This window comes from Opisthocomus hoazin, chromosome 6 (assembly GCF_030867145.1).
Source record: "Opisthocomus hoazin isolate bOpiHoa1 chromosome 6, bOpiHoa1.hap1, whole genome shotgun sequence".
NCBI lineage: Eukaryota > Metazoa > Chordata > Aves > Opisthocomiformes > Opisthocomidae > Opisthocomus > Opisthocomus hoazin.
Genome location: NC_134419.1, coordinates 6,199,654 through 6,224,613, shown reverse-complemented (window position 1 = coordinate 6,224,613; position 24,960 = coordinate 6,199,654). Strand labels below are relative to the sequence as shown.

General features: G+C 39.5%; 1 protein-coding gene across 3 annotated transcripts in view; it reads right to left on the bottom strand.

Moving 5' to 3' along the window:
- USP24 (ubiquitin specific peptidase 24) overlaps positions 1–24,960 on the bottom strand; it is a 67,047-nt gene that overhangs the window by 4,234 nt on the left and 37,853 nt on the right. For 2 of the 3 annotated variants that reach the window (XM_075424426.1, XM_075424428.1), the window contains 34 exons: positions 23,869–23,966; positions 23,002–23,097; positions 22,618–22,846; positions 21,843–22,002; positions 21,402–21,557; positions 20,760–20,830; positions 19,863–20,023; positions 18,932–18,993; positions 18,387–18,578; positions 17,978–18,095; positions 16,509–16,653; positions 15,936–16,055; positions 15,559–15,684; positions 15,249–15,347; positions 14,959–15,041; positions 14,588–14,729; positions 14,054–14,173; positions 13,423–13,643; positions 12,865–12,989; positions 12,083–12,224; positions 11,592–11,742; positions 10,147–10,242; positions 9,387–9,490; positions 8,877–8,990; positions 8,015–8,111; positions 6,405–6,521; positions 5,681–5,773; positions 5,229–5,334; positions 4,209–4,330; positions 3,577–3,690; positions 3,235–3,300; positions 2,891–2,957; positions 730–808; positions 59–134 (listed from right to left, as the gene is read on the bottom strand). In XM_075424426.1, coding sequence (XP_075280541.1) covers positions 59–134; positions 730–808; positions 2,891–2,957; positions 3,235–3,300; positions 3,577–3,690; positions 4,209–4,330; positions 5,229–5,334; positions 5,681–5,773; positions 6,405–6,521; positions 8,015–8,111; positions 8,877–8,990; positions 9,387–9,490; positions 10,147–10,242; positions 11,592–11,742; positions 12,083–12,224; positions 12,865–12,989; positions 13,423–13,643; positions 14,054–14,173; positions 14,588–14,729; positions 14,959–15,041; positions 15,249–15,347; positions 15,559–15,684; positions 15,936–16,055; positions 16,509–16,653; positions 17,978–18,095; positions 18,387–18,578; positions 18,932–18,993; positions 19,863–20,023; positions 20,760–20,830; positions 21,402–21,557; positions 21,843–22,002; positions 22,618–22,846; positions 23,002–23,097; positions 23,869–23,966 — 4,068 coding nt within the window. The remainder of the gene's footprint in view (positions 1–58; positions 135–729; positions 809–2,890; positions 2,958–3,234; positions 3,301–3,576; positions 3,691–4,208; positions 4,331–5,228; positions 5,335–5,680; positions 5,774–6,404; positions 6,522–8,014; positions 8,112–8,876; positions 8,991–9,386; positions 9,491–10,146; positions 10,243–11,591; positions 11,743–12,082; positions 12,225–12,864; positions 12,990–13,422; positions 13,644–14,053; positions 14,174–14,587; positions 14,730–14,958; positions 15,042–15,248; positions 15,348–15,558; positions 15,685–15,935; positions 16,056–16,508; positions 16,654–17,977; positions 18,096–18,386; positions 18,579–18,931; positions 18,994–19,862; positions 20,024–20,759; positions 20,831–21,401; positions 21,558–21,842; positions 22,003–22,617; positions 22,847–23,001; positions 23,098–23,868; positions 23,967–24,960) is intronic. The other variant, XM_075424427.1, reaches the window with a different exon arrangement.

Here is a 24,960-nt window from a genome sequence, read left to right as displayed (position 1 = left end):
TCATAACTCTCGTTGTAAACAAAGTGACAGTTTCTCCGTAAAGTTACGGCCAAATTACCTTTTTCTGTAGCCACTGCACAGCCCAACTCCAGTGGTGGGAATTCTCCTTGAAATAATCTTTTGCAGTAGGGCACCTTGGAAATTGAAATCATATTCATTAGTCATGAGCAAGGCATTCTGGCAAACTTAAAAACCCCCAGAGACTTCTCTCTCTTTGCACTGCTGCCCTCTGTACGCACCGTTGTCACTGCAAACTCTGACTTAAAACTGTACAGCCCTGTTCAGTGAATCAGCAAGAGCAGGCACGTCTGGTGAAGTTTACATGAAGTAGTCTGCTACACAGATTCACGTATTTCCGAAGTAAGCTTTATCGGGACATATGCCAAACTCTAAACAAAGACAATTTCGGAATCATAATATTTCAAAAATCCAGGACAGCTTCCTTATGTTTATCTTGGTCTTAGTGCTAGGCTCCTGCTCTACAGAGCATAGCTGAACTGCCTTTATAAACAGTAATTATCGGTTGTTATATGAGAAATCCATCTCGGGTACTAATCAGTAAAGATTTCACTTCATACTGACACAGGTACTATCCAGGCCTCTGAGCACCACTTCTATCACAGTAACAACAGATAATGCTGATCAAAAGTAGAAAGAGCAGCAGTCTAAACAGTCACAGAGGGGCCTAAGGTAGGGATGAGGCTGACCTCCGAAACCCTTATTACTCACTTCTGAGCCAAAGTAACAAGAAACTTGACACACTGGTAACAACGGCTGCTGTCCACATGGTTGCTGTGGTGCATCAAGGCTGTGGGGAGAAACAGACGGATTAAGAAACACAATTCAGATTTCTGGGTACCAGCCAGTCTGAAAACATAACAAAGATGAAGGTAAAACTTAGTTTAACTGAGGCGGTAGAAGTTATTTCTACAGACGTTAGCACGAGTATTTGTGTTAAACACACTGCTGTACTGCTGGCAGTTCAGAGTACTTCCACGTCTCCATTGGATCAAAGAGAAAACGCAGTCATTCTTTCAAATGCGGTACCTGAATTTTAAACAGTCCTCTCCTAGTGCAGTTATTCTTCCCCTATAACGCATTCTATGTTAGATAATTGCTACGGTTACATCTATCTGAAGGAAAAAAAAAGTCCGAAACACCCATAAATGGCCCAGATCACCAGCTTTCACCTGGATCAAAATTTGTGAAGTTAGAAGAATGTTTAAAGCTTCTTCACACAAACAAGCATAGCAGATTTCAAGAGCCATGAATCTCTTCCGTGGGAGACTTGGGCAAAACCCCAGGCCATTCCTACCAGGAAGTTATCTATACCATGAATTCCCACATCTTTCAACAAAATTCTTTGACTGAGGAGAAGCACAAAGGTTTCCAGGGAGCTGCCACAATCAGATTTGCTGCTCAAAAGTTGCTCTGTCCATAGCAGGCAGCAAATAACACTGTAGTGAAACCTCTAAAATTGGCAAATAACTGCTAGGGAACTGCAAATTACTGGTTTTTCTCATGTTGAACCACAGCAGACGACTAAAATTACAGCACTGGTGTACTGCAAATTACGTACGAACACTGTATTGAGGGCCACAGAAAACTATTATTTGCTGATTTCCTTTCCTGGAATAAAACTAGCCAATGTGATGGATCGGTCACGGTCCACGTGCAGTTAGACTACATGACATTCAGTGCTGTCGCAAGGAAACTCCAAGGTAAAATGAACTTTCACTCCCAAAACTCAGAGCAGTTCTTGAAGCCTTCAGCATAAAAATCCAATCGAATAATTGCACCTCTCTTCTGTAGAGGAAGAAAGGTCACGTATTGCCCAAGTTACAGAACAGAATTGGTCCAAGTGGGACCAATTTACCCAGAAATAAAACCACCACTTAGCTATTCTTTTACACTGCTGCATATTATCTTCTCTTCTATCCGTGATACACGGAAACTACTAAAAAGAAGAGCACTGAAGTATAAGAGAGAAATAAAGAACAAAGCTAAATATTCCTTCTCACTGAAACAGAATCCAAAATAACTCAAGGTGAAAGCCACAATCCAAAGCAGCTCCTCATCCAAACAGCTACGAAAGAGATGCTCAGGCTGCCCTAACTCATCAGAGTTGCTCTTTGAGCACCATGTGGCTACCCCACATTTCTCTCGTACACAAAGTCTCTTCTCCTGATTCACATGAAGCAAGCTCTCACCACTTCTGGGACTTATCTGTTGCTTTTGAATGCTCTAGTAACTTCAGGAAAGTCTCTGTATCAAATGGAGAGACAAGACTTTGTATGAGCAGCAACACCCAGGGGCCAGCAGTCAGATTAGGAGGCTATCCTGCAGTTAGTAGTATTAGCACCCTTCCAGGCTGAACCAGTTTCTTTTCATGGTAATTAGGATGCTGACAAAGCAAAAAAATTGGCAATTTATTGAGATACGTAAGCAATAAAAATTAATTTTTAAGGCTACAGGATTCATAGAGCTAATCTGCTATGTTAATCCAAGGTACTTTCTTTTTCCTCCCCTGCATTATGTATACACCTTGATCCACTGCTTATTTAAAAAAGTTAGATCTCTTGCCAGCCCCTTGGCTAAGGTTCCTTAAGGTCCCTCTAAGTATATAAGTACCACTCTGGGTTCGCTGACTGCTGCTGTCAGTTTTTCCCAGTTATATTCCTTTCCAGTTTGCCATTACTATAACATTCTAATGCTTATTGTAGATTTTCTTAGAGTGTTATAGGGTGGTGGTGGCTAAATCAAATGTGTCAAGTTGTTTTCCCTGAGAAGTAGAACAGTTTAGAAGAATTAGAAACTAGGAGATGATATGAACCGTCACCAACATGAGGGTCAGCAGGAGATAGGAGTTGTCACCAACTGGCTTACTTGCCTATTAATCCATTTTCAGTTTCAAAGGCAAATTTGATGCGCTCTACTTGTAATGGGTCCTCAATAACCTGTCAGCAAAGAAAAAAATCAATGTAAGTTAGTTGTGTGTGATACCTGTATCTATTCTACAGAATGGTTTTAACCACCTTGACATGAAAGACAAATAAGACTTGTGAAGTTTCATATATCACCAGATTATCAAGACAGCAATTAAAAAAGTCATAAAAACTCCAGACCAAAGGATTAAAAGATATGTGGATGCTGAAATTACCAACGCAGTCCTGACTTTTTTCACTACGCATCAATACAAAATCTACCCCATACGAGTCTTTACCCTTCACCTACCAGTATCTCATGGAGTAACTGGAATATGTTTTTCAGTTCATGAGGTGGAGCAGTTTCCAGCTGAGTCTGCATGTAAGAAATATAAAGTTACTTGGACAGTAAAATACATTGATGACGCAAAGAATTACAAGACAGCTTTACAGGTTTTTGAAAATTTGTTGTTTTAAACAGTAAAAGCCTAAGAAAACCCCAGCCTCAAACCCATAAACACCCCTCCCCAAATCCAACAAACTGTACTGATTGTTCTGCAGATTCCAGTGCCATTCTAACCAACCAGACGCAGTATGACCAAAGCCTAGGACAAACGCTTATGTAAAAAGCTTATCTTGATTATCTCCATACCTTGATGAAGTGTAGCACAGTAAAGGAAAAGTGCTCATTACAAAAGCAGCAGTAGACCACCATCTCAATGAGAACCGACAGAGATCCAGTTAGCTCTCGTAACGCATACATCACCTAATGGAAAAGTGCAAACAATTTCAGACACAGCTGTACAATTACTTCTAAGTAAGTATGTAATAGAATGTTAGTCTTTTCCAGGAAGGATGCAGCTTTTTCTCCTGGCACTTGCACGGCCCAGCGAGCTGAACCCCTGCTCTCACAGCACACCATTCAGCTCCTGCTGTCCACCTCCAAGGGTCTGGTCAAGCATGGTCCATTAAGTCAGAGCAATTCAAGTCAGCACCTCCAGCTGACACACGGTAACTGACTGCATGGGCACTTGCCAAACATGTTCAGCTGCCTTTGCTAACTTCGTAAATTCTCAAATGAGACCCCTAAGTTTAGGGATATACTAGAATAAGAAGGGGTCAAGAAGAAACCAAAGGTCCCTTCTTTTTTAGGCTCAAAATACTAGCCACGTACTTCCTAGCTGGCTGCTTTTTAACATTCAGTGTTTTCATGCAAGGATACTTCAAAGAAATCACATCAGACCAGATTTTAGGTTCTATTAGGGCAGAATTTAGACCAGATACCTCCATTAAGTAGGGTTTTCCCTCAGACAGGAATAACAAGGCTTCCACTTCTTCATGGAGAGTCAAAAGTGGACCTGAAGCGGTGATGCTTAGAGGTGGACGCTGCTTAAAGAGACCAGGAGCTATAACAGCAAATACAAAAACAATCCACTAATAAATTAGTTTGTTCTACACACCTTAAAGACACTGCTGCTCATCTGGCACCACATAATCTGTAATGGTATTCATCTCAACTAGCTTATAGCTCATACGGTGCCACTCCAAGTAACAATCTCTTGCACGCTGAAGTGTCATTTACTTCAGTGACAACATAGGCAAATGAATTGCAAGAAGGTCAAAGCAAAGTGTTCATATTGACTATCAGTACTTTGAACTTTAGTTTCACTCCCAATCACTGTTGCACACTCATCATATTCAGAACGTTTATCATTCTTTTACTTTATGACTTTCGACCACCTCCAACTCCAGAAACTTTAAACCCTAGACAGAAATAAAGTTATTCTTTTAAATACAACTTTAAATTCCTCCTTCAGGAAACTGAAGATCTCAATTTATTCCTTTATTATCCTTCTTTGGATATTTCTGCTTCTTGTAAGAAATATCTAGGAAAGAATTTCACAGCTTGTAATTTGTAGCTCAGGCTAAATACTCCCCTTCAGATTAGCAAAAGGCATAACAAATCTAAGCAAAATACAGCCTCTGATAGGCTGCAAGTCTGTTCCAGCCAGCAATGGCACAGCTTGATTCCCTCACATAAGGAAAGACCTTTTAGGCATATGGGAGAGGGTGGAAGGCATAATAATGTCAATATTAAGATTTCCCCCTGCCCCAAGTGCCTGTAATACTATCCGTTTGCCACAGCCTCTTGGTACAGTTACAGCAAAATAAGAAGTAATGAAACGTATGCTAACCACTACTGCCTGAAGCTCAAAGTTATTGTATTTTCCTTGCTGATATCGTTACTCCTAGTCAAAGTAACTAAAATGCAAAGTCATCAAAAGGCAAAAACGCAATTCTTACCAACATTTCTTTGTGAGGAGACATCAGAGTGCAAAACAAGTAGTGCTACGGTATTGTGAAGATATCCAAACTCACGTGCTTGTGCTGAGCTCCACCTGCGATTCTGCTTGAGACAAAGGAGAGACATTTAATTAAATTTTCATTAGTTGATTTAGTCAGCTTTTGCTAAGTCAAAACAAAGCAATGTCCCTGACAGTCCAGCACCATGTTCTAATACTTTCAAGTTGGTGAAAATGTTGTTATTATCAAAAGCATACACTCACTTCTGACAACACAGCTGTTTTCGTGTTAAGTACACACAGGTAGACTAAGACTTGCGCAATGTTTACAGAATAATCCAAGGAGTAGTCCATTCTACCACCTGAGAAGTATTTATCCATAATTTAAACACTGTAAAAACACAGGGATGGACACAGACTACAGCACAAGAACACATGCTATGTAAGCTTTACCTGATTACTCTGCCGGTTGGGGCCAAGAAGAAAGTTGATCATGTGCCTCAAAGCAGAGTGTCTGAGAAGAAGACTGCTAGCCCTTATACCCTGCTGTTTGGACACAATAAAAAAGTTACATTCCTGTGCAGGTAAAGAACGAATACTCTAGGGAACAAACGTAAAAAGTATAGCCTAAACACTGCATTTCCTACTCTAAAAGTAAGAGTCACATAGATCAATAAGCTACACCCCTAAAACCTGTCTCATTATATTGAGCACATTACACAAAGTAGACCAGAATCAGCAAATGCAAAACAAGTGTCATATAAAAAACAAAACGAAACAAGGATAGGGGAATAGAGAGAAACCACACTGGGGTGAACAGCACAGTCCAGTCAGTTGTTTTGTTTCCCATAGAAATAAAGTCCTGAACACTTTTTTTTTTTCCAAGAACAGCCAAAACCAAGCTCCCTAAACAGAAACGCAACATTCAGACTTTGCAAATGACATCTTCAATATGTATACTTTGCTCGTATATTTTTGTGTGATTTTATCTTAATCCAGTGTTCAAAGCCATTTACTTTTCAAAAACAGACCCCCCCCCCCCCCCCCCCCCCCCTCGAATAAAAGTTCTGGAACAGTTTCACTGTGCTGCTTAAACCTCCTATGAATACAGATGACGAGCTATTTTACTGCTGTCCTTTAAAGTTAAAGGAACCTGAAAGAAACAATGGTTTCTTACCTTCTGTACAAAGTTGTTGAATAGCAAAAAGTATTGAGCACAGTTTTTACAGTTTTCAGGTACATCTTTATCCAGTAGAGCAAGTAGCACCTCCAATAATTTATGTAGACTTTTTAACTGTGAAAAGATTAATTTGAATTTAAACAGTCATCTACTACTTGTAAAACAAAAGAGTTTTGCTTATTGGAGTTAAGGTATGGTTAATAGTTGTATGTATGGTCAGATACGCTTGCTGTGATGAATATGAATAGCTAACAAAGGATTGCAGCCTTCCCATTTTTAACTCTTCGAATGAATGCTGCATATATTAAACAGGAAAGTAATGAAAGCATTGGCATGTAGGTAACCCGCTCAGAGAGGTGGAACTCAGCAGTTACACAAGTTTGCAATATTTTTAAAGCAGTTCAAATTACTCCTCAAAGTGAACTATGTTCAAATGTGCCGGTCATTACAGCAACACAAAACAAACCAGACTAGAAGTAAACTGTCACACAAGGTCTCCTGTCGGCACACTATCACACTCAGCTACACAAAAAGCGTTTAGTTTGCACCAAAGCACACTAAGGGTATACACACTGGTATACAGTTTATTACACCTCAGTTAACAGACAGGAACTAACAGCCAAGAGGAAGTAACCAAAAACTATCAAACTATATTGTAAATGTTCATCTCCTTACTACTGTACTCAGCTGTAGGACCTCATAGTAATCTTTCCTAAAACCTCTAAATAAGGCAAATTTTCTTAGCAGAAGCCTGTAGACCCGTAGTGCCTTCCATCCATGACACTGGATGAAAAAGAAAGGATACACCCCAGAAACGGGATCGGAAAAACATTCTATCGCATCAAATATTAAAACTTGATGTAAAAAAGAAAAAAATTCAGACTAAACAAGACTTGGACATTCTGTGTTCAAAAGAGTTCAAGCACCCACTGACAACTTACAGGAATACACCACAGATACCACTTCTGTCTGAATTCTCTTAATATAAATGATATGGTCCAGGTATCCCATGGGAAATAAGTGAATCTCAGACATTTTGCAAGTTACTCCTTTTCACAGATCTCCTGATGAATCTTCCTACAATATCAGGAGCAGTCACATGTAACAAAGCTGCACTTCCTGAACTTATTTGCCAAGATTTTCTAAAGGAAAATGAAACTTTTGAACACTAACCATAGCTATGGTCTTTCTCTAGAATAAGATAGCTCAGTTACTACTGCTATAGGCTTCTGAGTGAGGAAGGAGAATCAGCTAAAAATTAAGCTGATTTCTTGAATGTCTCGATTACAGAAAAAGAGAATAAATCTTAAGAAAATTGTTCCCAAACTATTAAAAGAATACGTGACGTCACTTTACAAGACAAGCTGAAATCAGGAAGAATTATTTATAACTAATACTTTGAACTTAAATTCTGAGAATTACAGCATGTTGCCTCCTAGAGTAGGAGCAGACAAGTATCAACCTATTCAAGAAAGAGCTATGAGCACGACCAAGACGAGAGCCTTTCACCCTGTCATTTACAAATCACACAGCATTGTCTGCAAACACAGCAAAAGCCATTAGGTAGAGACAACCGCCAGGATCATCGGTAATGAGGTGACACTCACCTTCTCCTGATAAAGCAAGGCACTGTCGAGGGTTTTTTCAAGAATAGTGGCTACAGCAACTCGCACCTCTCTTACACTGCATTCCAGGAGGAAAGTCCTGGAAGATAAAAGGCGAAGCTGCAAAGAGAACTGGAATCAACGTGTACACATGGTTACTGTGATTAAGCATGGTGTCTAAAATTTTAGAAAGGATAACAGTCTGGATACTTTTTGTATTGTACCTCTGTGGGTAAGTTTTAACTTGTTTTCTTGCACTCCTGCTTGTCACTAGTAAGTCCAGTGATACTACTTTGTATTTATTAATTCAAATAACAAAAGAGTTAAAACTAAAAGTTATCATAGGATCCTGTCTTTCAATGCAACTTCACAGAGAAAATTTTCTTTACATCAACACATCTCTGTCATTTCTCCAAGAACTTGCCTTAGGTCTTTTGAAAACACCTATTAGTGGATCTTGAGCTTGGCGAGAAGAATTCTTTTCAATTTATCTGTGATCTTTGTCAGGTAAGCATTTAACTTACCTTACCCCAAACACTTTCACCATATTGTCCTTTCCCACTGCTTGCATGAGTGACTAGACATAAACTTAGGCCCATTCCAAGGCACTCCACTGAATTAAACATCTGCATCGTCCTCCACGTACACTGCACTATTCTATCAGATTTTCAGAATTACTCAGAAAGCTGCACAATCTAGGAAAACACTAGAAATAAAACCCCAAGTGATTATCTACAGTGTCTGTTTAAAGAATGTGCACAGTCAGCTCTTTGGGAACACATCAGTATAGCCCAGATCATGTTATTGAGAAGCTTTATAGACACATGAGACACAAAACACTTAAAATAGAATTACCAGTACTTACTTTACAAGCTCCCGGCCCTCTGGCCCGACAAAATATTCAACTAACCACTGACAAGCATCAATGCTTTTGGAGAGCAGTGCATCTATGGTAGCAATCCATTCTTCTGTGTCAGCCCTTTAACAAAACAGGGGCAACTGTCAGTAATGAAAAACACCTCCAAAACCTAAGCCATGTTTCTTGTTTGCCAAATAGAAACAATTTTACTTTAATTGACATACACTAGATGGCTTAAGACAAAAATACTGCTGTCTTTAAATCCATTAAAGTCTCTCCATGCTCAAACCACTACCACTGAAATAACAGACAGCTGGGAGAGGCAGCAAACTGACAGGTTACATATGACCCTCTGTCCTCCCTTAGATTTCTTTCCAACAGGATTCCAGTTCAAAGCAGAAATGTATTGCTACTTCTGTGAATGTCTATGCTACCCGCAGTATTCAAGGCACTGTAGGTATGACAAGCACAAAAAGCTCAGAATGTGTTGCTACAGTATCCAGAGCAAGGCCTTACCTGAGTTTCTTCTTGGTTCGGAGATAGGTTTGGAAGAGGAACTGGACTGCCAGCTGTAAGCTCACCTTCGCCATGCATGGATAATAAGGATGCTTTACCTTAGTCTGAAAGAAATGTCAAATTTACTTCAGAGCAGAAGTATGCCTGCAGCACATACGCTGTCTCTTTCAACAGATCAACATGTTTTATTCAAGTAATTTACTTCATTTGGAAAAAATAAACCAAAGCATTTTTCTGTGCTAAAAACAGTCTCCAGTGCTGACTATGCTAGTTAACAAATATGCTAAAACGAGAACAAACTTGCTGTAAGGCACACTAGGATCTGTGGATTTAATAAATTCAATAAATGCTGGTTTGTTTATTACTTCACTTAGAGAAACTTAATTAGCAAACTGTATTTCCAATGAAAGTCTACCAACTTTGAGGTGACTAACACCAACTTTTGGATCTTCCATACAGGGAGGAATTTCTGTCCCTCTAGAGCTCAGTTCACATCATTAAAAAAGGTGTGTGCTCTTTCATAAATTTTACTATGGCACAAGGATGTTTCTCCCACTACTAGAACAGGAGGCTAGAGTCAGCTTTGAGACAGATGTTATCAGTGTGAAAAATTATTGGAGACAACGAATTGCACAGCTGGAAAAGCAAAATCACACCAACCCTTCCCTTCCAGTTTTCCTGGTTGTGACCCGAAGAGCATCAGCGGCCCTTTCTACCCAACATATTCCAAGTAGTCCAAGATTAAAAACTAGGTACTTACAGCATTCAGTGAAGCTAATGACAGAACAAAACTGAAGTAGTCACTACTGTATACATCTCTATTCTTCATAAATTTCAAGTTTTCATCTCTCACCATCTGTAAAAATAAAAGAAGACACAAAAATTAAAATGTTGTCAAACTACGTTTCTTTAACTAAAATTCCATCTTTCATGTAAATATGCGTGGTGTTTAAAAACCAGTGTCAGACCTACTCTGCTCACGCTCTGAATCACTGCTTCAGCAGAGGGAAAAATACATATAGGAGACTTAGAATATTTGTATAAACCAGTGATTTTCTTCCAATGGTATTACAACACATGAGACAACAGACGAGAGACTTCATTTGCCCATTAAGGGAAAAGAAAAAGGAAGAAGTTGTTGCTAAGTTCTATTTTTTTTTTGCTCGCTTTTAATAAAAAAGCCCTGAGAATATCCTTCAAACCTGAGAGGCTCGCTTAACAAAATTTACATGTAGAGAGCAAGAAGCCATCGTTTAATTACAAGCTGCAGCCACAATAACGTACTCAAATGCCAAGTCCTCCTTTTTTAAATGAGATTTCGCTGAAAGACTCTCCATAAATTTGAGCCAAGTTCTGTTTACTGTAATAATACAACCCCGGATACAATAATGCCTGAAGTGGCTACTAATGCCCGTATACAGCCCATGTGGAGGGCCATACATAGCCTGCACAGTTTATTCTGACCATGCATGTGATGTGGGCTCTCTTGCAGATGTGCATATCAGCAGGATGGTGTGTGTTCAGAAGGCCAGATATGTGCAGGATTGTACCCTCCCCTGTACGGACCAGAGCTGCAGGCCTGCAGACTAAGCCCTTCCCTCCTTTTATGACAGCTAACCGGTATGCAGGTTCTACCACCCTCCTACTGCTCTGCCAATGCCATCGCACTTCCATTTTCAGTCCTGACTTGCAAAGTTGCTTTCAACGCCCGTGTTTTCTGCTTTGAGATCATATTCAGTACTACATAAGCTAAGATGCATGAACAGAATTGAAGCTGATTTTGGTTTCTCTCACTTCTCCTCCCCTTTCTACATTCTTGTGAACTCAGCAACTTGAAGATGGCTGTAATTTGCCATCGTTTCCATTACTACACAAGTGTACTTCAAAGGAAACATCTTCTCTGCTCTTCTCTCTCCCTGCTTGCATGCTGACTGCTGACATATCTCACGTTTGACTAATTTGCCTACAGTTTCTTCAAAGCAAAGAATGATGGGTCAATTTTGTGAGAAGGGACAGCAAAACTTACAATAATGTACCATCAAACAGCTTGTTAATAACTTTATGTCAGAATCCAGAGTTACTGTCTAGCTTTGCTTTCAAAAAGGGAATTACTTCAAGGCCACCTTCAAAGTGACTGTGTTTGTCTTACTATGTGCTTAAATTTCATATGAGTAGGACTTAGGTCCCACTTTCAGAGTGCTCTACCTGATATATCCGCACAGGCATTTTCTCTACAAAAAGTCCCTTTTTTTCTCCTTTTCGAACCAACTTAGTCAAGATGGAGAGGCGGTCACTGTTGGGCCTATGGGGTCGAGGTGATGACTGGGGTGAAATTTCTGGTGAAGATGGAGCCGATCTGAAATATATAGAAGCTCAAGGTGAATAATGAAATCCTACGACAAATTTACAGTTCAAGTTTAAGCCAGTATAATCTTAAGGGAAATTTAGATTACAGTCTAAATACTTCATGAGTCTGTCAGTCAGCTTGAGCTTCTTACTGCAGTAGTGACAGCAGTATGGAAGAGGAAGTTATAAAAGCAATAAAAGACTATTCATTAAGCAGCTTAAAAAAACAAACCTAAACAACAGAAAGGTCAACATACTCCTTTGCTGAACAGGAATTACTCATTTAGTTCTGCAGATAGGGTCTAGAGATCAACATAAAAGAAACCTTTATAGACACAAGAGAAACTTACAAGGAGAGGTCCTCAGCTTCTTGACGCACAACACTCACTCGACTTTTCTTTGGTAAGACTGGAGAGTTCTGGTCAGACACTCTCTGGTAAAACAGCATATAGGCATTCCAGTAGCGCCGACGCACATCAGGGTAAGGGTTAGCTGATGGGAGAAAAGGCATTCGATGGAGGCCTTTCAAGGTTTAGTACCTTTCTCATTCCTATGGGGAAGTGAAACTGGGTGTGCGAGTAATGTACACTGTGGCGGTACAAAGTCACTTGTCAGATCAAAACGTCAGTCTATGCTAGTGAATAATGAAAAACTGAATTCTAAAATATTTTTGCAAAAAGCATACATATTTTAAAAAGACAATTATCGGAATTATGAAACAAGCAAATACTGGTAGAAATGTATTTGGAAGTAATTCCTTACAGCACTGTTTAACTATATGATGCCACACCACGTTCTATGCACAGTCATTTTCACTAGCCTAAAATAAGGCCTGTTTTGTGGTGGGTTTTTTTCTTTTTTAAACTATTTTAACAAGGTGACATCTTACTTTTGAATCTCCTCTGCTACTAAGTCTACAAAGTGCTGAACAACAGTGAACATGGTTCCACAAACATTAGGACATGTACAAGCTGTTATGCCCTTCTGAAAACAGAAGGCTTCAGGAAATAACTGCTTCAGAACTGTTATTAGACCAAGTAACTTAAAGTAGACATAATGGACTAGCTCTACCTCTACTGAGAACCAGTATGAAATATAAAGCTACTGTAAATCAATCTGTACTCCTGCTTACATTGATCGTAGACTTTAGGTCTATACTCTCCACCAAAACATTCATATTCCAAGGTTTCATCAGTTAAATCAAATTCTTCAACAATAGTGTCATTAAATTTATACCACTTTCCTTTTCCACATCCCCTAAGATCAAAACAGAACAGAAACAGAACAGAAATAAAGTTACTTGATAGTCTAGTAAAAAACCAAACCACCCTGAATACCCTAGGAATGACAACGCTGAACTCACATTTGTTTTGACAGTCGATAGAAAGCAGAGTTCAATGTCAAAGTTACATTTTAAAAGAAGCAGCTTGATTAAAAATATGAGAAGCACATCACCTGCAACTAAGTGTCACAGGAAGCCCTCCAACTGCAATACAAGGTATGTAAGAATTGTTGAGACTTTTATAATATGGTGTCCCGTACTTTTGTGTTATTGTCTTAACACTCACAATGCTGGGTGTTAAGACAGGGTAGAGTGCTTCCAGCAGAGCTCTGGATGGCTCACTACAACTCCCCAAAACAGGCAGTCTTTAGACCGCTCCCCCCCCCGATAAATCTTCTTGGCCATTACCTCCTGTCCTTTATAAAGGAGTAGTAGTGCCCTGCATGTGCCTGGCCACTGTGAACAATCACACCGACAAGCTCATAGTTTTCTGTAGGGGCAACTTTCTTCCTTGGGGAGCCTCCACCTCCTTGATCCGCATTTCTACCATTGTCCCCCACTTCCGAGGATGAGTCCTGGCGAGCCATCCCTGACACAGTGTAAGGTTCCATATTCAGCATCCAGGGAAACTGTTTCAAGAGATATTTCAGATTAACCGAGACATCATACTGTGTATATGCTTAGTGTAATTTTGTGAGAATTGTATTAATACTTCCCACGCTGGGAACATCAAAGGAAAACATGGTACTTCAACTTTTTATCCTTATGACACAGAAGTTAAATAAAACGTCTTTACAGAGGTTTTTGCTCTTGCTTTCTGAAAGGACCCCAAGAATGTTGCAGACAAGGAAAGCTCTAAGGAAAAAAACTTCTTTTCTGTAGCATGATCATGTCATAAATGTACCAGGTACTAAAAATCCCTGTATCAAAATGTGGGGAAAAGAAGGAAGAATGAATAGGAAGAGTGAGAGTCCACTCCACTGTCCAACTCCACGAAGCAGTGGGGCAGGGAGGAAGCCATACAGAAAAGTTTTCTTACCCTTATTTGTTCATCATATTTAATGGAACGTCCGCTCTCCCAGTCAAAGCCAAATCTCATCAGGTGAATCACCAACAGGCTAGGTAAGACCTTGATGCATGTGCGCTTCACTGTAGTTCTCTTAAAAAGAAAGAAAAGTATCACCTCTATCTATATACCTCAAACATTCTACAGTATTCTTCTATAGATGCACAACTCCAGCCATCTCGAACGGATTTACAATCCAGCCAGGGGAGGCAGGATGACTATAATACGTACAGAGAGGGTACTACTACAGGTATTACAGAGTTTGTGCAGTGAGCTAGTATGTTACAGAACATTTTAGCATATTGCCATCCCTCTAAATGTTCAATCTACAATATGAGTTACATGGAATGACAAATGCTATCTGCATGGATTTATGGATTTAACCTTTTGATTATGTCTTCAACGTAGAAAGAGTAAGCAGTACCTAAGCACTGCTTCTATGACCATGTAATGCTTAAGAAAATATCAAGCTACAGCTGAATCTTCTTTCACATAAAGAACCAATACCTTTTCTTTGCACTTTTCACAGTAGTATGCATTGCTTCCTTCCAGAACTTCTCCTCTAACAAACTGATCCAATGATATCTCCAGACTTTGACATGAAGTCACACCTAGGTTGAGAGCCATGAAGGCTTCCTCACGCTCATATCTAAGTTCAAGAAGAAAAACAGTCAAGGCATTGACAGAGTAGAACCTATCAAACTTGCATTAACAAGACATATGCTTAGGAAAAAATATTGCATTTGTCCTATAGTTACCAACAGCTGTAATGCTCACAAAGGCCTATACCTCTACTTTCTTGTGCTATTTTGATCTATGTATCTTAGTAGTTATGGGAGCACATAACTTGGTAACTAATGCATTAAAAGTAACATCACCTGTGAGGACAGTCCTTGCAGATCTTCTGATCAGAGAAGATTCCTTGAAAAGTATTCTTAAATATTTGGTCTCTTCCTATTTTCTGTTGGACATGTAAAGTTAAACATCAGTGAAAGTGCAGAGTGAAAGATCAAGAAAGCAGTGGGAATTTTAAACTTCTGAACACTATGTAGATTATAAAACAAGACAAATGGCACTCTGCCTTCTTTTCTGAAGAACAAAGGAGAAAGAGAGAAAAGGTACCAAGGAGAGGCATATAAACAAGGAAAGAACCCCCTGAGGTTTTTACCTTGAGGTACTCATCCATCTGATCTATAAGACTGGTGAAGAACTCATAAGCATCTTGTTGCTCTCTAACATAAAGTTCCTTATTCCACATCTTGAAAATCTGTATAAAGTATAAATGTATATTAAAAGGCAGTTGTTCCATATATATATCACTAACGAAAGTGATTTTTAAAAGAAATTTGTTATTTTTACATGTTTGGACTTTTTGAACTAGAACTTTATCTCTGGAAGTTCTGCAGTGAGAAAAGGCTGAACAAATGATTACTTGTGGAGTGTGAAAGCTGTGTATTCTAAACAAAAAGACATAATACCTTCCAAAAGTTCTCAGGTACGTAATACTGTAGCTTGCTTTCCATCAAATGACCAAAGAGAGATTGAACTTGATAGAACACATTGTCATCTGGATTGTCTGTATCATCATCAATGGAAAGCAAGGCCTGGAAGGAAAACAAATAACCTTACTAAATTGGTTCTTGGCAAAACTATTACTCTAAGTTGTCATGACACACAGCACAACAACTCATAATTTATATACTTCTTGTGTGTATATATTTATGTATACCCACTTATTTACAGGGTTTATTTATTTTTTTTAAACAATTAATTTACAAATGGTGCTAAGATGAACGTGCAGTTCAGGTGACAGTAATTGCAAGAAGAGGACTTTACTGGATGTTGAACCAATTACCTCTGGGAGACCAGGCTGCATATACAGCTGCTGGAAGACAGCATTCATGTAACAAGTAGCACCACCATTCTTCAGTCCCACAAATCCTGAGATGGAGCGACTATCCACTGGTGGAAGATACTAGAATGACAAACACATTTTTTGTCCCAGTAAGTTATAAAAAGCATGAGATGCCAACAACACATTATAGCTTTCATAATCACCTTTGTATCAGATGTTGAGAGAAATTTAATGGAAAACCAGGAATATAAATTCTGAAAGATCATGAGAGCACTATATTTGGTCATTTAGGTATTTAACACTTCACACAAAACTGTTAAAAATGGCCTAAAATGCATCTACATAAAATAGTGATATTTAGGAAGTACTTCTTTCTTATCCAGATAAGAACTGACAAAGACCCACTGGAGTATTTGCTTCTGAGGAAAATCCAGCGGGTCTGCATTTACTCTTTTCTGATTTTTGCCACCTTCAGTTGGAGACCACGGAAATTTCATGAATGGAGCAGTTAAGTAGATGATACACAGTACGCCAAACCACGCTAAAACAAATCAAAAAAGGCTTTTTGCTTACATCAAACTCCTTGGTAAGTGCAGGGTCACACTGGTGATGCATAGAAAGCAGCTCTTTTGTAATAAGCTGGAGATTGGAAGGCGAGCTATCAGCCAGCATTACTAACACTTCATAAGCAGCTAATCGGCTATCTGCTGTACTGCACCTAAAAAGAAAACCACATTTGAGATCTATTTTGTAGATGACTCAATTATTTCTAATTCCAGAAAGCCATATTACTCAGAACAAGCGACAATTACTCTACAAAAAGAGCACTTCAAATGATAAAACACTGCTGAGAGACCGCAGAGTGCTATTTTTTCTTTCTTATGGAAGGGGAACAGGGAAGACTCGAATCAGAAAAGCAGCACCAGGAACGCTCCTTTAAATAAGCCTCCCTTACTGACATGGAGACATCTGTTGTTAACATCCAATAGCAAGGAAAAGTAGGTGCCCTAAAAAGAAGACACAGAATTGGTTGTACATCTGAGGACAGACAGACACATACTCTCTCTCACTGTAACACTGATAGAGACATAATGACTTATTTACAGGGAGACAAGCTTTGAAAGAGCTAGACCAGATAACTTACTTGCTACAAGAGATGACCTTAGACCTAAGCTGCGCTGGACCACTACAAAACACTTCTACTTAGCTCTTTTCAGTGGATCAAACACACCAGTCCTTTCTTATAAAGGTCAAAGAAAAGGCTCTATTTACTTTAAGCAAACAAATGAGCATGCTTGAGGTGAACTGCAAGGGAGAAAAGCACTAAGGTATAGGAAGTCCCATTCCGCCAAGGGGTTGCTAAATGCTCCACTGAAACATTCTTTCGGGTTTGTGGAAAGGCAGCGCGGATGTGCCTGATCCAGCTCTAACACCAACTAGTCAGGGTAATGTGAGCAATCCAGCTGCAGCAGCACAAAACTCCACATGAGCTGATTTGCCCGCCCCTTCAGATGTTGTATGGCAATTACAGAAGGCAGGTGTGACAGGAAAGAGAAAGCCCACTCTTTTTTCCTCATTTGATATATTCTGGGCTATTATCAGCTCTCTCAGGCACAAGGAGACTTGCTCAGCATTAGCTTTTTACAAAAGTTCTTTTGAAAGGAAAAATAAGATAGTGGAATTTTGAGATTCTCATTTACAAGTGGCTTGGAAAGTTAATTTCCTTTTCATGCTCCAATTCAGGCAGCTTCCCAAGCAATGATGAACTAAAGGAATACTCTTTGGACTGATGAAATCAGCACTCAGTTGTGCTAGCAGTTCGTCATTGATCTAACAAACAAAGCACAGACTATGGAAGTACAGAAAAGCAATGATTTTGGGTCACAAAAACTTACAAAAATGCTATTTGGACACTTCTGTAGGAAATGTACAGAACTGGAGAAACTTTCCAACATTGGTATTAGCCCCAGAGTGACATTTGAATTCATGAGATCTAGGACAAAACCCAAAATAAACTAAAAAAAAACCCATTTTTTTTTTACTTTGGATGAAAGTCTTGCTGACTGATTGCAGCACTCCCTGCTGGAGAATGGCTGTTCAGAATAATCCTGGATGCTCGGAAGAGGAAATCATCCAACAATGGCTTAATCAAAGATGAACCTGTAACACAGTAATCCACATCTACTGTTAAATACCTACACTATCACTGTAAATGTCAGAAGGTCTTCCACAACAGCAAAACCACTTAAGAGCATCACATCAACAAAACACATATCCAAATATTTTATCAAATGTCAAACGTACTGCCAAAATTACTCCTTATAGCTCTGTGTCACTTCTACTGATGTATTACAATGTCTTCATATGTACTGTCTGCTGACCAAGTCATCTGTTAGTGCTATGCAGAATTCATGCTAGTCTAGTCACTTCAGCATAAAAAGGAATACTTACCAACCATTTCCTTCTCTGCCCCGCAAAGTGAAAGGAGAGTCTTGATGAGCCTCAAGTGTCCTGCTAACAGGATGTTATCAGCTTCACTGGTCTCACATTCAGCTGTGCGGTTGGGTTCAAAGTTGTCTAGCCAGGTGATCTCATCTTCTAACATGGCAGCTGGGCTTATCTTTAGCTGTTCCATTTCTGATGCTGCAAGAGAAAATGAAAACCCAGAAAAATTAACAGCTCTATAAATGTAGAATACAAACACAAAGAATTTCAAACAATTTGGTAACGATCTAGTTTCCCCCACGATGTGTACAAAGTATACCTTCCAGCGAGAAACTCATTTCGCTTTCCAAAAGGAGCAAGCTGCCTTGGTGTTACTAAACACCAAGAACAGTCCATGTCAGGCATTAACGCAGGACAGCCAGCACACAGGCAGGTCACATCGAGTTCATGGCGTAGTAACCCCTCCGTGAAGACACTTCTACATCTTGTCTACAGAAGGAAGACATGCTTGGAAGCTGCAATCAGAATGATGTGTGCCTGTGCATACTCACATGTGAGGTCATCCAGTAACTGACATCTCAGGTCAAAATATTCTGTACACTGGGACAAAAGTCTGAAATGGTAACAAACAGAAGAAAGGTTTCATTTAAAATCAGAAACTTATTTCTAAGCAGTTGCCTTTAAGGCCTGTGTACTCTGTCCGTCTGATCCAAAACGGCATAGCTATCTAGGTATGCTTCTGCATGTACACACTACAGCTTTAAAACAAATTCCTTCCCAACAGCTACTTCTGAATGTTATGAATAATGTTTAATCCTGCTTTCTTCCTTCACCTCATAACAATTCTAGTTAATTATCAGATGATAACACAATAACATATTTTAACTTCCCAGTTACTCCTCTATTCAGATTTCTCTAGAAATTGCGTTTAAAGTTACTACTGAATTCAACATCTTTTGGCCAGTCAGGGACAAGTTAACAAGATTGATACCTACAGCCTTTACAGGTGTAATGGGTAATATAAGCAACAAGAAATTGGGCGAAGTCATTGGTCCAGACATCACTGAAAAGGCCAGAGCCTTTAGGATTGGTTTCTCATCCGGATCTATGCAATACTATCAAATAACTTCAATGTTACCGTTATGCACCTCGTCACCTCTACGCCTCATGTAGGGTTCCAGCCAAATTCTGACTGCCACGACCATCCTAGAAAGTGCAGGCCTGTTTAGCAACTAACACCTCCCAGATGGCAAGTCAAGTAAGTTGAACCATGAGAGTTCACAGAGGAGGAGTTGCACCTTCAGAATTCAGCTTTATCTCCCTTCAATTTACATACTTCCAAAACTATCTGGCGTGTGACAGGGACGTCTACTTTTGACAGACTTCCAAAATCCTAACCCCTTGTGCCTCTGAGGTTCCACAGTGCTACTCGTTTAAAAATGTGATAGATTTACTTCCTTGATAAACATGCAACTGACTTACCTCTGGTTGATTCCTCTCATGATGCTGGTGGGTGACCAAAGAGGCAGCTGGGCACCAAGAATAACATTCAGGAGAAACTGGTTTGGCTTTTGTACATCTGGGTGAGCTGATGTGTCTGTCTGGCTAAGGGTGTACAACTGGTCACAGGCAACACGACGAATCTGAAACAGTGTCATGGTCAAACACTAGCAGTTGCTCAACGGTTGCAAAGAATACACTTCTGCTTTGTTAGAAATCTAACGGAAAAAAACCAGACACTGAAAAGCTTGCGTAAACCAGACTATGAGCTCTGCACCCGCCAGCCAGGGTTTCTCTATTTATAGGGATTTAGCAATCCACTTTCATCCCTGAGCTAAAAGATCGGATGCTTTATTAAACACAGATTATAAATTCAGATAAGGTGGAAAGATACCATGACTTCATGTAAAATATGAGATGCAATGAAATGAAGTAAGCGTGACTTGAAAATCTCTAGATTTTAAAATATCCAGAATAATCTTAAATAAGAAAGAATGAATTTTATGACATTTGGAAGAATTTTTCAAAAGTTCCAGAGAGTCCATTAAATCTTACCCAAATCTTTCAAGATGAAAGTTGCTTGGAATTTTCCCTAAAGTAGTAGTTTTACAGAATTTGTCTCACCAAAATGAGTATTTTCTTTAGACTAGCCACAGCACAGTCCCGTGCGCCTCACGGATTAAACATGTCTAAAGAATGTAATACGTCAGCATTTTCTGTCAACACATCACTAGATACTGGAATTAATAACAACTACACGAAGGTTATTCATTCAAATAAAAAAATGTGGGAATGTTTGTAATGAACAATTTTATCTTCAGACCATACTGAATGATCTAAGCGTATACATTTCAGAAGTTTTCAGAGAAAAATCCTCACCTCAGCACTTGGTGATCCAAGCAGTATGTCAATGATGAAATCGGCAACACAGGGCAAATTGTAAAAAGATCCTAGAACAGAAGAGTACCAGGCTATCTTTTTTAAAATAATAGTTTAAAATAAGGCAGTTATAGTCTTGCATTAAAATACCATAGGACCTAGAGGATATCCCCCTGCCAACACTGAAAAGCAGGAATGGCTATTTGCACGTTTCCCCATCTCCTTCCCTCACTAGAGACTGGCATCACATTATAACAGCATTTTCCTTCGCCTTCCACCACCACCAATGTTTATACTTCTTGTACACAAAGGTTCAAGTACTAAACACTAGATATGCAAACATCAGCACTTGCAGAATTACATACTTCAAAGCCAGTGCATATATTTATATACTGGCAGTAAGTCAGCTTTCTCAAAACATTTCACTAGGGCACAGCACTATGCGCCTTGTTTCATGCCACCTGTTCCTCAGTCCCGGGGAAAAAAAAACAACCTGTATTTTTAAATAAAGTTCTGTGTTTTAAGCTTGAGCTTTATAAAGCTATAGGTTTCTCATGCTGTTTTTCTACTTGTCTGTCTCCAAAAGCCTTCCCCCCACTTACTTGTATTCCAAATAGTGAGTAATCCAATTGTGTTTCATACCTAGTTGCTGACTGCGTAGCTGAAGGCAGGTTACTAAGAGGGACAAGGCTTCTCCCGCAATCAGAGCATCTTTGGTGGATACGGACTGCTGCCTCACACAGATACCAGCGTGCAGCGCTGTCGGCTCTCCTTCGCTTCCTGAACTGCAGTTACTTCCTGCATTAAGAAATGAACAAATGTTGTAATCCATCATATTCTTCAGATGTTTCCAGCTTCTGGTCAGTTCTTTGCAATTTACAAAACTTCTCCAAATGCCACAAGAATGCACAGCATTTTGCTCAGATTTGTGTAATGCATTCATATAATATCCTGAGTTGGAAGGGACCCAAGAGGATTATTGAATCCAAGTCCAATGAATTCAACTTCAAGCTCCGAGAGTGTTCAGTTAAGAATAAACCTAACACTTTTTTTTAGACTGGTGTAGAGACACAGTTAACCTACCTGAGCTGCTAAGTCTGTTTCGAATCCCAGCAGGAAATAAAGTGTTGTTCTCTTTTATTGGCTGACTACTTCCCACGAGGTCCAGTCGTCCTGCAGCAGCAGCCCAAGAGAGTCGCATGAAGCAAGCCACTGTGGAAGTGAAATCATTCACCTCCATAGTCTGAAGGAACAAGAAACAGCAGTTACTTCTGTGATATTCAACAGCCTTTGTCAGATTAGATTGCTTTAGTAATCAGGCAGTCTCAGACTAATTACACCAATGTGCCTATGAAGCGGAAAATAGCATTTTCTTAAAGTATCAAAAATAAAAATTTCCTTTTTCCCCAGGGTACCATCAAGCAAATTTAATTTTTAATGAACTATCTGAAACAAAATCTTGCCCAAAATTTCTAATTCAAAGAAACATGGACTATAAGCCATTCAAGCAGGAACTTTCCCCTTTCTATTCACAGAAAATTAACAAGAATAGGATCTTAGAGTTTAGCGTGACTGAAAATAAATCACTAATAAGATTTCTGTGTAGATCTGTTTCTGGTAAGTACTTTTGGGGTCCTGCTTCCCTTTGTACTGCCAAAATAATTTCTGAGACTATATTAAAAATCAGATCAAGATCAGGAAGAGAGACTGATGGTCAGGATTTTCAGAGGCTTTTAAATGGAGCCTGGGCAAGAACCTGCATAAAAAGTAGACTTTTGATTAAAAAATACAGGAGTTATACAGCTGTCACTGGAGACAACACAGCAACACCACCATAAATCATCAAGCATTTCCTTACCTGTATGGCAACTCTTGCTGCTGGTATGATTTCTTCTACCCTAATGGAGGATCTATCAGACACAGAGAGCTGTCGGTAGGATGACTTCTCAGGTGTTCCACAAATGGACATCTGCCTACTTGCCTGTCGGCTGACATTACGGAAGGGGCGTGAGGACAACGCTTCTACCCCATCTTTAAGGAAATCCTCATCCAGTAAGGTAGGCATTGTCTGGCCAACAAGCAAGAACCTGCGTTCACAGAGCAAAAACGTCAGGTTTATTTCTGAATGTTCACAGCAAGTGAGTGAAACAGAACTCAAAGTACCAATTAATCTTAAATATTACAAGCTGCACTCTAAAAGCCAAGCAAGCAGCACTTTCTCTAATGAAAGGCAATTACATACCTTGCAAGTTGCAGGCAGATGGAATAGACTCCCTGTCTTGTTTCATAGTCTACTTCCGATGGGATGGAATCTCTCTGCATCACATTCACCACCAAACTTAAAAACAAATCAGTAAGACAGACTCCATTTGAAAATGTTTCACATCAGGAGAGCGCTGCAATTACTTTATCTCGATCCTTCTCTCCTCCTATTCTGTCAGCTGAGTGCCAGTTAAAACTGCCAAACCAACGTCTTTAGAGACTAACATCCCCGTTTTCCTCTCCTACATGTACAGAGGGAAGCCGCCTGCTCCCGCTGAAAAATGCTTCAGGATCTACGGGGTGGGGGGGTGTGGATGGGTAGAATTATTAAGAGCAACATATACTTGATAAATCTGACACAAGCAGTATTGCAAGGTCTTCCAAACCACTCTGTGCCTCAACTCTTATCTGAAGGGTCTGAATTTTGGAGACTGTAAAATCTGATTTGGTTCCCACTGCACAATTTATGCTTTGCTTAAAGTGTCCACTGGTATCTAGGCAGGACGTACTGTAATGTACACACTTGCAAATTTGAACTGAAACACTTGAATGCTAACTATCCAAACATCAACTATCTTAGTAAAAGCTACACTTCACAAGCTTGTCTGTGCCTAACTTTATTTTGAGGCTTAACAACATGTACTCTGTTACATTGCTATGGTAGCTACAGTAGCTTTTCAGACACTGGATAATGAAAAAAAGAGCTTTGGGTGGATTTTTCTTCTCTGAAAAAGAAGCTGACAGGTGTACTAGTGTGCTGCAGTGTGGAAGTCAAGACACCACGCACAAACGCTAACTAAATGAAGTGTTATAAATTGAGTATATAATTGAGATTTTGAAATCTAACCTCAAACCTCCTGCTCTGAGGAAGTTTTCACAGAAAGACTTGGCACAGTTTCTTGCCATTTCATCATCTGCAGTTGGCATCAGCTTGGAGCTCAGTACCTAAAATAAATGAATAAATAGACGTGCATACACCCCCTTCCCCTTAGTATTCTTTATCTGCTGAAGGTTAGGAGTACGACAGAAAAAAATCCACTACAAATGAAGCAATTTAAAAGACACTTAAGCGAAGCTGTAGTCAGTAAAGAGAAATCCCATTAAAAATATTCAGCACAACTATGGCTATCACAGATACTTCTTCCGTATCAAAGGGCATTTTTTTCTCATGGCATCTTACTTGTTAAGCGAAAGGATAATGTACATACTCTAGCACACAAAATGTTGTCTTCCGACTCAGTTAGTGCTCCTTAAGAGCCCAAATCCTTCTCCTTTCTAGATTTTCAGTTGACAGTACGCTATAAAACACCCTACAGATGGCTTATTGATTCACACCTTCTGAAATATAACCGCATTGCTATTATTGCTATTTCTGTAACAGATGGTCCAGGTAATTCTATGGGCCTTATGAACATCACGACTGTATCACCCTCCTTGTTTTAAGTCAGCACTAAACTTCAGCATGCAATTATGCTCAGAGGTGTGGCCACAAGGAAGTCTGTGGTCTCTGTGGGTCAGATCTCATGTACATTCGTAACCACTTTCACTTCATTTTACATGAAGAAAAACCAAAACAACACCCAAACGAAAAACCCCAGCCCCTCCCAAAACCCCAGGAAACCCCCTGAAGTTATTTATTTTCTTGGAAAGTCTCTTTGCCATGTACAGCCAACAATGCTGCATGTGGGAAAATCAAATACATTTTTTGCAGGTTCACAGGTCAGAAGAATGGTTTACAGAGTTCCATGCATGAAATCCTATCACAACACTGCATGATATAACCCTGAACATCTGCAATGTTTAATTTTCATCTCTTTCATATGCTCTGCAAATTTCCTGCGCACATTTTTTCAGAGAGCACTTCAGACTGATTCCCATAATTTTCAACACATCCCCAGTTGAGGGGATAAAAAAGCACATCATCTTTTTCCTGACGGAA